Source organism: Diorhabda carinulata, chromosome 2 (genome assembly GCF_026250575.1).
Source record: "Diorhabda carinulata isolate Delta chromosome 2, icDioCari1.1, whole genome shotgun sequence".
Taxonomy (NCBI): Eukaryota; Metazoa; Arthropoda; class Insecta; order Coleoptera; family Chrysomelidae; genus Diorhabda; species Diorhabda carinulata.
The window spans coordinates 22,564,627-22,577,997 of NC_079461.1; the positions used below are offsets into that span (position 1 = coordinate 22,564,627).

Consider the following 13,371-nt stretch of genomic DNA (forward strand, 5'->3'; position numbering starts at 1 on the left):
TTGAAAAAAATAGACACAAAGAAGATTGCCTCTATTATATGAAATCAATTTTTGTCGGAATTTATTAGTATCCAATTGATAGATGTGAGAAAATAAACAAACATGCGTCATGAGGTTTTTATTGTAGAATTGCATGTAGTGCGGTCCATGAGTTCTTGGCGTTATATAGGCCGTGCCAAAAAAGCAAAGGTATCGAAAAGCACCAAAAAAGTGATAGCTACAATATTTTGGGATTGCGCGGGTATCCTTTTGATTGACTTTAAGGAATAAAATACAACCGCGAAGGCGGCATATTACTCTGACTTAGTTGTGGAAAAAAAAGGCGCGACAGAATTAAGCAAGGTTTGGCCTTGCCTTATGAAAATGCTGCGATAAAATTGAACAGGCGGTGTACAGTCATTTTCCCTCCATAGATGCGTCATATTTTTATAGTGGCATAGAAACTTTAGTCAGAGCTTCTGAAAAGAGTGTGATATATATTGAATATATTGGAAAATATTAGTTTTTTATTTATGACGATTCCTTTATGTTAGGCTAAGAACTCGTAGAGTGCATTACGTATGGTAACAAAATTATATACCTGCAATTTTGAATAACGATATAAAGATATTTATACATTTTGAACGTGCTATTCAAAAAATTTCTTATTTTATTATCACAAGATATTGCTAGTGTATCTATGACTGGGGAAATCTTTTATAAAAATAATGGGCTATAAATATTCTAAATTGGGATCAAACATTTTTAATAAATTAAACCTTAAGTAAAATTCTTAGTCGTTTAATCAATAAAAAATATAAAACAATTTTTATATCATAAAAATAGTTATACGTTTTATTCTATTCTGGTCTATTTTTTTGCTTGTTCAAGGATGGTCCTAGAAATAATAAGTCTTTGAATTTGTGATGTCCCTTCATAGATCTGGTAAATTTTGGCATCTCTCATTAATTTTTCAACAGGATATTCGCTGTTAAATCCACACCCACCGAAAATTTGTACGGCATCAGAAGCGCATTTGTTAGCTATGTCAGCAGCATAACACTTGGCTATAGATGCTGCCAAAGTGTTTTTTAAACCATTATCTACTTCCCAAGATGATTTCATCCAAGCAAGACGTGCAGTCTCAACTGCAATTGCCATATCAGCCAACATGAAAGCTACAGCTTGATGTTGGGCAATAGGTACACCAAAAGTTTTTCTTTCCAACGAATATTTAGTCGCTTCATCTAGACAACGCTGAGCAAGACCAGTGGCTCCTGCAGCAACCTAAAAGTTATACATTTGGAATTTTGAAATGTATATGTAGCAGCAATGATATTTACTGGTGGTCTGGTTACGTCAAAGGTTGTCATTGCTATTTTAAATCCAGCTCCTTCTCCTAACAGAACATTTTCTTCAGGAATGCGTACATCTTCAAATATAATCCCTCTAGTATCTGAACACCTTTGGCCCATATTAATTTCCTATAAAAACATAACAAAAACAGAAAGACAAATTTACAGTATTTTGATAAATAAAAGTTGTTAGTTTTGAAGTACAATTATGTCAAAAGTACTAACCTTTCTTCCCGGATTCACACCCTGCCAATCTCTCTCCACAATAAAACCGGTAAAAGCTTTACTAGCTGATGCTTTGGGATCGGGATTTGTACGAGCTAGTACAAAATACCTAAAACAGCAAATACAAAATAAAATTCATTTCAAATAGGTATTCCTTATTAATATGTAAATACTACACTGTGTTCCATGGTACTACCATAATCCCAAAAATGAAAATATTCCTAACTTGTCAAAATATCACTAGGTATTATAAAATATTGAATAGTCTTGATTCTTAGGTTAATTGGATAAAAAAATTAATGGTAAAAATGTGTTACCAGTTAGCTATTCCTCCATTAGTTATCCACATCTTTTGACCATTAAGAACCCATTCGTTTCCCTTCTTTACGGCACGTGTTTTAATTCCATTTACATCAGAACCTGCAGATGGTTCAGTAACAGCATAAGCAGCAACTAAAGGCTCTTCTATTAATCTTCCCAAATATTTTTTCTTTTGCTCGTCGGTGCCTGCTTTTATAACGGGAGTTTGCTGCAACAATTTAGTAGCAATATACGAGTAGGAGTAGGAAAATAAAATTTGAATTAATCTTCTTCAAAATACCACTCAAGAACGAATCCAGAACTGAAAGGTTTTTCCGAATGACTTTCATCTACTCTGTCGTGGCGTTTCCACTAGTATCAAAACGTTTCCACTTCATGATATTTTTTTATTTTCGGACCGAGTCTGAATGACTGGCTAATGAAAGCAAGGTGTTTTCACCTGGTCTCAAAGTGGAAAGACTCATACCGCTTCCAATAAAAGAAACTATGCACATTTTTTTATTCACAAGAATTTTTCAAAGTAGCACCCTTCCGCATCTACACTCTGCTCCAACGGGATTCCAGTTTTCGTACGCCCCCAGAAATGACAGCACCGGAATTCTGTTCAGCTTCTGCGTCTCTACCGAGTCATGGTACTTCCCCTTGTGTGTCGAGTTTATTCTTGGAAAAAAATTCTGGTCGAGCAAAACACTTTCTCCTCTGACAACACTCGCCCCAACAATAAATTTTTAAATCGCGACACATATTCACCCAAAGCGGTCGGCTACCTTCGCGGAACAGCTTGCGCCACTCAAACGCCCTATCTTAACACAAAATTTGATCGCGTATCGCTGCTCCAGTAAACGCTCCATGTTTTTCTGTAACAAAGCGTTTAAAAGGGGTTCACAGTACAAGCGATCTGCTTATTCCAACGGCCAGGTGTTGACTGCAAATTATTTCCTGCGTTCCCAATTTCTCTCTCCTTCCATCATGAGCTTCTTTGGTAGGAAAGAGTAGTAGTTTTTTTCATAGTACATATTTCATTCAACAGAGGGGATCAATTATACCCCCTTTAAGTTGTTCCCTGTTGCAAGAAGATTTGATCATCTGACAAATTAAATTTAATTTTTGCTTCAATCTACGAGGATTGTCTGAAACGTTTCCGGCGTCAAATGTCAGCACATATCAACATAAGTTAAGAAATATATTTTGTAATATTCTAGTTTTATGTGATGTAATTTGGACTTCCTCAAATCAAACACGCGTTAATTCTAAACTATTACAGCTACTTATTGATTACACAAATACACTTTTTAAACAATCATATTGTAAAATGTATAGCATACAATCACAATTTGTGCATACGTCGAGAAAGTCTCAATGAAATTTCGGTCGTTTTAGTCTCTTAGTAAGATAGAAATTTGACAATCGTCGTTGTGAAGATTTTTCTGAAAAATTGAATATCAAGTTGTGATTGAAAAGGCAATACGCCTACTCGTATGAAAGAGCAGTTGAGTATCTGTATCATCAATTACAAACGTAAAATTTTGAGCATCTGATTCAAACATGGCCATATCAGCTTGAGAGACGATGAACGTTTGGAGCAGCGGCCACAAATTGCAACAACCAGTGATATCTTCGAAAAAGGTCAAAAACTGGTACTGGATGAACGTCAGAAAAAGGTTAGAGGGATAGCAGAAACCATATACCAACTGATCGGCATTGGATGCCGCGTTTGCTCACTTTGGACTAAAAGCGCATTCAAAAGAACATTTGGCTTTTCTATCGATTCGTTAGTGTAGATGAAACCACCACTAAACTCCTAAAACGAAATGATAGTCAAGACTGGATTGCAGAAGGCAAACCTATCCTGGAAAAGCAAAGATGGTTCCATTGACAAGAAAAGTGATTGCGGCAGTTTTTGGAACATGGGAATACGTTTATTTTCAAAAAGTTAAATCAAAAACAGGAAAATATCACACATCATTACTTTGAAAAAAAATAAAGTGTTTGCCAATCAAGTCAAAACACCTTTCTCTCACATTTTGGTGATTGCAATAGCTGAATTACACAAATTGCACTCTGACTCCCAACAACTTATTTCTAATCTTGAAATTTGACTTGATAAAAAGATTTTCATGAAACAATTATCGCACCGAGAAGAAAGATATTTGGAAAGGTTGAATAGGTTAGAGCCGCATCGCTGGACTAAGTTTATTGACTTAATAGGAGGAACTACATTGAGAAATAAAAATTATTATACAAAAAATGTCTCGTTTCTTTGTTAGGTGGGAAACTATTTAAGCAACCCGCGTTACTAGTTAAGGCTAGTATTGAAATATTGAAATAAAGAAGCGTGAACTAATAATAAATATTTTAATAAATATTCGAAATACTCAAATTCAGTATTTCACTAACCTTATTAATTTGTGAGATAAATGTTGCAAAAAAATAAATATCCCTTGAATTTACCGTTCTTATTTAAGGTAAATCCTTTATACCAAATTATTAAACTGACTTACCCCCAAACCTGAACCTTCCAAAGCATTTAATATTCCAGTGCAACCATAGGCTATTTCTTCTGTTACAAGACATCCATCGAATGTGTTCAACCCCAAACCTCCTACAAAGAAACTGTTTAAAAAGTTTTATGCATAAGCATAAAAAACTCGACAGGTCAATGACTTTCTAATCACATACGTACATCTGAGATACCAATTCCACTTGTACATGGAGGAGGAAAAAACTGCAGATCACGTCATCTATGAGGGGCCAGCACTCACGCGTACGTTGTTCAAACACTTACGCGGGCCCTATAGTTTGCTAGTTGTATCAAAAGTTTCAGATAAGGTACCTAATTAGCTTATTGTAGCCTTTTGGGGGCAGGACGGGCCTATCGAAAGGCCAATATCCAAAGATAGAGTCAAAAGTATGACAATTAATGAAAGAAACAAAGAGAAAAGATTCTAGGCTTCCAACAGGTAGATATTGAAACAATAAAATGGATATATAATGTGATAAAAATAATATATGGAACATAGGGTAATCCAGATAAAGCTCGAAACTAAAATGGAAGTAAGTAAAATGTAATTTCTAAGAAAAATAGGAAGGAAACAGAACCGATTAATTAGAGGAAATTATGAGACAACCAACAACAATAAAAAAGATCTATTCATCACGGCAAAAAAACTTTAACAGAATAGCTTCTAGTGATTTGAGATGCGGAAAACCGTTCCACATTTAACAGGAGGAAATCAAATCAAATAATCTTACCTAATGAATTCAGACCCACGTGTTGTTCCTTTACTGAAATAGCGTCTTATTCATCGGATATCTATGTGAATACCAGGAGTACACATTTAGAAGAAGAGTTTGGAGTCTCAACCACCCTAACAGAAATCCTTAACTCACAATAATTATCACTTCAAATTATTTTAAACAACATCAAAGACGAATGTAATTCATATATTTTAGAGGATATAAAAATATTTTTCAGGCATGGAAAAACGTGAGGAAGTGTACCAAGCCGAAGCCGAATTTTTATTTTACAATGCGTGTTGTGGTTTTTTTGTTTCTTTTGGTATCATCATAAGAAATATTATTAGCAAACATTAGGGCGTGAAGCCAAAAGGAACAGTTTGCCTTCTGTTTTAATCATGAGTATTCAACTATAAAATTTTTAAAATTACTCACCATATTTTTCTGGAATGTGTTGATTAAGTAATCCCACGCTGTGTGCTTTGTTTAATAAATCAAATGGAAATTTTCCGGTTCGATCATATTCAGCTGCAACAGGAACGATTTCTTCCCTTGTAAATTTTCTGGCTAAATCTTGGATTTCTTTTTGTGTCTCGGATAAAGCTGAAAAGAAAAATAAATATTGTGGAAAGCTCATAAACGTCCTTCCCAACTAACTTTGATGCCTTCAAGTTAAGATAAAGTTGATAAAATTTAGAAAATTGTGCTTAACAATCGTCATACGGGACAGTATTAGAGTCGATTATTTCTGAAACCAATTGTGCGCTTTTTTCAACTTTCGGAAAACTGAAAAAAGTATTTTGCAGCTTGAGTATAGGTCTAGTCTCCTTCACATATTTTTTCGCCAAATCAAAAACATGCTCTTGGAATAATCTATTTTTTTAAAGTTTTCGTAATAAGATGAATATAAAAAATTTTACTATGCCTAAATCGAAAAATAGAAGTATGTCTATTTACTAAGATTTGGACTTATTCACTTAATCAGCTTCTGGTAAGTCTTCTGACAACTCCTTGTCCGTCAATACAAACGTTTATAATAACCTTGGTGAAATAAAAGAAAACATACCTTCCCCAAAGGATAAGCTTTCTCTATTGGTATTTACGGAGGGCTGGCAGTTTTTTGCAATGTGCTGGTAGATATTACGACTACGACTTACTAGCTTTTAATATGAGCTCTACATATTCATCAGGAGTATAAATCCTGTCCGTCTTTCTCAATAGACGCTTTATGCTTCTGTCACATGGGGAAATTTAGTGGCCACGTACACGATAGTAGTGAGTTATTGTTTCAAACCGACCGAAATCACACGGGTTTAGTAAAAAAACCCAGAACTGTATGATTCTTACTTTGGGCTGATGGTCCATCATAAAACAGTTTGAGATGCTTCACAGTTACTGGAATGTCATTGAAATAGTTCAGTAAGGTTGAACATACTTCATCTGGGCCTTTGTTTGCTTCGCCCTCTTGATATGAAATATAGTTTGGAAGGATTAGTTTTAAAATTGTTTACACATTTACCCAGATCTGCCTCATATTGAAAACCTCCTATACAGGTATGTGCTGCAAGGGTAAGTTTAGCTTATAGTCGAAGGCTAGTGCGACCTTGTTGTAATCTTTGTTTTTGCTTGCGTCATACATTGCTTTGTAGACTCCTTGTGCTTCTTTGATGCTGTGTGTTGGGTTACCGCTTTCAAGCCATCATAAGCAACTGTGAGTATAAACAACAGTTTATACAAGCTGCAGAAACCTTTTGTGTCATTGTCACACTTATGTATCCAAGAAAATTGCCTTTCCCAGTCTATATTATAATGACACATTCTTCGTATTTTTTTAAGCGCACTTGCTATGCTATTAGAGGCGTTTACCAATTTTATTGATAAAGTTCTTACAGTCAACACACCACATAAAATATTGAACCTATAAAGTTCCAGATTATCGCGAATTGTCTAGAAGCACGAAATGTACGTAACCCCAAGTTACATGGAGAAAATTCTAGAAGGATATTTATATAAAACGCAATTGTATTAAATATCGTAAACACTTCATCAGCAATTATATTATTATAAATACGAATTATTATAAACAACTTGGCAATGAATATATGTATCGCTCATGAATATATAGTTCATTCAATGAATATTAGTTAGTTCGCTTGTGAGATTAATTGTATTCATTTAATTTTATTGTAATAAATTTTTAAAAATAATTTTCGAAAAACGAAAATTATAATTCCTACACTATAACGCTTGCGATGCGTAATCGCGATTTGGGATATTTTAACTCGGCGCTCACTACCATCTATTAGCATAACTTAGCCTTATTTATTTTGTTATTTAGGGATAGGCAAATGAAAAAATTATGTCGATAAATGCAAAGAATATCGATGTATGCAACTTAAAACATATCTATATGTCGATATTTTTAATTCAGAACGTTGAATATTCAAAAATAAAAGAATTATTCGAACGTTCAAAAAAAATTAATGCATTTTTTATTTTCGTCAGTTCTATTTATTATTTGAATAAAGTATAATAAATAATATTTTTTAAATCGAGTGTCCTAAGACCCTTATTAGTAAAACCCTTGTATTGTTTACAAATGAAACGTTCTTTGTTTACCGATTAATAGGTGGCGTTGGCACACTTCATAATTGAGTTGAGTATCGGTACGACGTCAGTAAGGTCAGCGGCGAAACTCCTTTCCGTGCGCATTGGTAAAAACGTATGTTGTTCTTTTTAGGCAATAACATAATATTTTTACCCAAATTATCGGATAGTTTATGAACTCAACCAAATAACGGACATTTGCTTGTCCGATTTACCAACGTTTTTTAAACCGGACGATCCTCGAAAAAAACGAAATGTCCGGTCGAAAACCGGACATCTGGCTACAAATTTTCCATTTTATTTCAAAAATATTCCGCTACTTGTTTATATCGGAGTTTGGCTAAGGGAAAACGATATGTCAATATGAAATATGTAAGAAATTGGTTGTTAAATATTGTAAAAAGTAGACGCTAAATCTTAAAACAGAAACGTATTGGCAGCAATTTGATAAAATGTAAATGAAGAATCAAAGGTGAATGATTGAAAACACTTCAAAAATATCGTTTGTTATCTTGCAAATAAATATGGATTTTCCAGAAAATACTTAATACAACGAAATTGGTAACAATATAATAAATTACCATTATTTTGTTTTGGTACACTTCCAATAGAAAAAAGTAGTTCACATTGTTTTTTTATTTCATTAAATGGACAGCGTCGGCGGACAGTTGACGTCAAACAAATAAACCAGAGTTACGCCACTAAATAATTCTACATGGCATACTTGGGCTGTTAAAACGAGTACAAAAATTGAAACTCCAAGGCATGTTATCGTAGCCTTTCAAAACAAAAGAAGAGGAGAAATTAAAAAGGATATGAGTAAATTTGATCATTGCAAACTGACAAATTTGCGTATATTTCTCAATTCGTAAAGATATCCATATCACGATTTCAATACAAATAGATTAGCCTCCTTGTATGAGATGTTTGCCAATTTTCAAAAGTCCTATTACCATCTTCAAATCAACCAACCTATTTTTACTTCACAAGAATTTAAGGGTAATGCTACTTTGGTACACATGATTGTTCAAGACAAAAAAAGTTATCCAATCTGGTAGTATTCTTTTAAGAATAGAGTTTGAGAGTGATGAAGCAACACCGAGTGACGTTTCAGCTTACTGTCTTATATTACATAAAAAAGAATTCTCCTATAACCTCTCGAAGACTGTAATACGATTGGCATAGCTCATACAAGATCGCGACACCTCTACATCAATTTTGTAATATGATGAAGCATCCAATGCGGATATGGTTTATGTTAAAGGACGGGAAAATTACACCTATTTGTGAATTGGAGCCACCTTTAGAACACTCCAAGCCAAAATATATTTATCACAAAAACAATGTATGTATTTGTGCACTATCAAATGTACTATTTTTTATATGATGCTATTATAATGAAATTAAAAATGTTTTTTTTTCAATATTTCATTGTTTTCCTCCGTCAGGAATGTATATAAGGCAGACAGGATGGCTACTACCTCTAATACTGGATAATGTAAGCACCTCCGATTATCACCTTTTGCGGTTAGAGTCAAGGTTTGTTGTCGTTGTTTAAAGTTGTAATCCTACAAACTTTTTTTACCATGTGCGCACCGATGCCGCCCTGCTGTGTAATATCTATTTTGAAACAATACCATCCAACTTCTAAAATGTCTTTACTTCCCAGGGTCACGTGGGCTCTATGACATCGATATCGCCTCACCTCACTTTTTTAAAACACCCCGCATTTCGACACTTATATGTTGTCGTCTTACAAAACACGTACATATAATTTTGCAAGTTTTCTAGATCTACTCTGAATGCACCACGAGGAGGTAGTTACAAGCATTCTTTGTGTATTTGTGTGTGTATAATGTGTAAGTATGAATGTGTGTGTTTGTCTGACTCGTTGTGTAGTACAGTCAAAGCTCTCGTCTTCTTTGCAGTCAAGTTCTTCCAGTTCTTCGTTACTAGTGGATAAGCATTTTATTAAATTAGAAAATAAATAAAGGATATAAAGTTATTAATTTTTAGCTTCAAAATTCATTATCTGAAAAACTACCTGCCCAGGAATTTTCTCATTATTTTTTCGTGTTCCTCATATGCGAAAACATAAGAAGCGATTAAAATCTTTAATATTTCAATTTTCGACCTTTTCACCTTTCATATCTTGAAGAGTGGGCATTAAATAATTTATTAATTACTTTTTTTTTGGTCCTTATATGTGAAAATATAAGAAATGATATTGGTATCATTAAAATTTTTAATATATTGATTATTGAACTTGCATACTTTGTGGCGTAGGTAGTTTTTTATTTTTTTCTTTCGGAATATAATAACTCATTTTTTGAATATACACCTTCGATATCTTGTAGCGTAGGGGTGCTAGAATTTTTTAATAATTTGTTTCCATTCTCTCAGTGATGGACCCCTCTATGGACTATCCACAGTCAAATTCAGGGGCATAAAAATCGGGATTGTACCTTATTTTGCAAATGCCCTTTATTTTAAAAAATGCACAAACTATTCAACTGTTGCAACTTAATCATTTTTTAAAAAGTCTGGACAACCATTGTTAACAACGTTATATTATTTTGCATCTAAATGTTCTTGATTTTAGGTCTCTTCTGTTTTAAAATTAGTTTTTTTTGATAGTTTTTAAAAGACGTTTTGACGTTTCAACTTGTCTTTAAGTCTTTATCAAAATATGATATTGTCACTGACAATTTGCTTATTTATATTGATTCATGATCACCTTCATCATGAATATCATAATAAGGATAAAATCAATTTAGAACTTTTCTAAAAAGAAAAAATAACGTTTCCTTGGTCCCTACATCTATACGAGGATATATTAAAAAATTCTTAGCCTACTATAGAACCTAACAAATTTCAATGCCAAAATATTTTATTTCTCAACATATTCTCCTCTAAATTGGATTTTATTACAGCGAATTTGCAACGTCTCTAGATCTTTCAAAATAAAAAGCAGACCTCCACACCTTTTATTACCTCCTCGTGGGAGGTAATAAAATTTACGACCTTTTGAACTTTTTTTCAGTTGAGGAAAGAGATGATAGTCAGACAGAGCCAAATCTGGTGGATAAGGGGGGTGTTCTAGTAATTCAAACCCTAAATTACGGTTTTTTTGCAAAAATAAAACACCTTTGGATAGCTTTCCGCTTCTTTCCTATTTAATTTTTTTTCCCGTAGAGTGGTCAATAATGTCGAATAGTAATTTCCAGTTATTGTTCTACCCTTAACCAAAAAATCAATCATGATTACTCCATGGCAATCCCAAAAAACTGAAGCAAGAACTTTTCCAGCAGATTTTTGGACACGAAACTTCTTAGGTCTTGGAGAACCAGAGTGTCATAATTCCATCGATTGTTGCTTTGTTTCTGGATTGTAGAAATGTACCCAAATCTCATACATAGTAACAATTCGGTTTAAGAAGTCTACATCGTTTGGTTAGCACACTAATGGTAAGATAAGTTCTCCAGATAAAATACAATTAATTATATGTAGTATTACTAATTAGCTGGAAATAAGGAAAATAATATAACGTTAACAATGGTTGCCCAGACTCTAAAAAATGATTAAGTTGTAACAGTTGAATAGTCTGTGCATTTTTCAAAATAAAGGGAATTTTTATACCCCTGAATTTCACTGTGGATTCGAATAGTTTATAGAGGAGTCCATCACTGAGAGAAGGAAAATAAATTATTAAAAAATTCTAGCACCCCTACACTACAAGTTATCGAAGGTGTATATTCAAAAAATGAGTTATTATATTCCGAAAGAAAAAAATAAAAAACTACCTACGCCACAAAGTATGAAAGTTCAAAAATCAATATATTGAAAATTTTAATGATACCAATATCATTTCTTATATTTTCACATATAAGGACCAAAAAAAAAAGTAATTAATAAATTATTTAATGCCCACTCTTCAAGATATGAAAGGTGAAAAGGTGGAAAATTGAAATATTAAAGATTTTAATCGCTTCTTATGTTTTCGCATATGAGGAACACGAAAAAATAATGAGAAAATTCCTGGGCAGGTAGTTTTTCAGATAATGAATTTTGAAGCTAAAAATTAATAACTTTATATCCTTTATTTATTTTCTAATTTAATAAAATGCTTATCCACTAGTAACGAAGAACTGGAAGAACTTGACTGCAAAGAAGACGAGAGCTTTGACTGTACTACACAACGAGTCAGACAAACACACACATTCATACTTACACATTATACACACACAAATACACAAAGAATGCTTGTAACTACCTCCTTGTGATGCATTCAGAGTATATCTAAAAAACTTGCAAAATTAGAATTATTCGAGTGAAAAAGGTCTAAATACATTTTAATAATGATTAAATTGTAAAAAATCAGTTTTTTGACTTTTTACCTTTGATATATATTGAAAAGGAGATAAACCAACTATATTTTTATGTTCCTTGTATATGAAAATGTGATAAATTATCATTTATCACTAAAATCGATATTTCAACCTTATCCTTCATACCTTAAGGTATGGACGTTCTAGAAATTTCCAATTATTTTTTCATATTCCTTATCTGCAGAAACTACTATCTTAAAATCATTCAAATATAGTGACTCAATCTCTCATGTTTCGACTTCGACGAGTAGGGGTGCTTCAATTTTTTTATTCTTTTTTCCAATCTCCCAGGGATGAACATTATCAGAATACTCGGTCAAACTTAGGAACCACAGAAACCGTAAACCCTCTCAAAATGAATTTTTTTCATTTACTTTTATATATGCACTCATTTTCTATCACCATAATGTTCATAGAGATGCATTTTCTTAATAATCGACAATTTACAAAATTGTGCCGTCGCTAGTGAAGGTCAAGAAAATTCATTAGTTTCTATTAAAAAATTTTGATTGCTTATTAAAAATAGTTTATCACATAATATTTTTCATTTTGGAATTTTGGAATGATAACTCTAACCACCAATGAAATGATTTATTTTTATATCCTATATTTGCTGTATACTTATCTCTTCAATTAAACTTAATGTTATCTAAGTTTAATCATAAATGATAATATCAACTTGAATATTTTTTATGTGAAATTTTAATAAAACATTAACACTTTTTTTAGATTTACATTTAAAAAAATTCTTTTCCCAAATAAATCCATAATTATTTATAGGTATGTGCCTAGGGATCCTAAATATTTTGTTAATTTCACAAAATATACATTGAAGTGAGCTATATCCTCATAAATAATCTTTCTTATTTGTAAGTACTCTAAATGTGATACTTACTGAAGTTGTATCCACCTGATGCTGATGAAGAGACATAATTTACTAAATTGGGACTTGATCGAACATTGTTTTTTAGCAAACATTTGACAACCTTAAAAACACTAATATTCATTCAATACTTATTGTTAATTTGCACCAACCTGTTGCATGCCTGCCATTTTGATTTTTTGACTATATACTTTAAAGACCAACGTCAAATTGATTATTGTTAGTTATTGGTCTTCTGTCGATTTGCTTCGGTAATATTCTTGATAAAAATAAGCAAAAACAATCTAATTAAATAATCAGTACCTAGTTATTGAAGTGATACCCTTTTGTATTTTGAACTTTTTGGTGGGAGAATCTGAATTATTTGATTCAATCG

General features: G+C 32.6%; 1 protein-coding gene across 1 annotated transcript; it reads right to left on the reverse strand.

Moving 5' to 3' along the window:
- Positions 1-764: 764 nt before the first annotated feature.
- On the reverse strand, positions 765-13,340 carry LOC130903082 (medium-chain specific acyl-CoA dehydrogenase, mitochondrial-like). Its single transcript, XM_057815347.1, has 8 exons — positions 13,148-13,340; positions 13,008-13,098; positions 5,553-5,720; positions 4,382-4,482; positions 1,877-2,088; positions 1,560-1,668; positions 1,323-1,463; positions 765-1,266 (listed from the first exon to the last, which is right to left on the reverse strand). The coding sequence occupies exons 1-8, from the start codon at positions 13,163-13,165 to the stop codon at positions 850-852; spliced, it is 1,257 nt and encodes a 418-aa protein (XP_057671330.1). The 5' UTR covers positions 13,166-13,340; the 3' UTR covers positions 765-849.
- Positions 13,341-13,371: the final 31 nt, after the last annotated feature.

What these genes read in the sequence shown, in the direction of transcription:
- LOC130903082 (XM_057815347.1), bottom strand. An exon ending in GTGTGAATCCGGGAAGAAAG is followed by an intron (nt 1,464 to 1,559) that starts GTTAGTACTTTT and finishes ATGTTTTTATAG; the next exon opens with GAAATTAATATGGGCCAAAG. An exon ending in TTGACGTAACCAGACCACCA is followed by an intron (nt 1,267 to 1,322) that starts GTAAATATCATT and finishes TATAACTTTTAG; the next exon opens with GTTGCTGCAGGAGCCACTGG.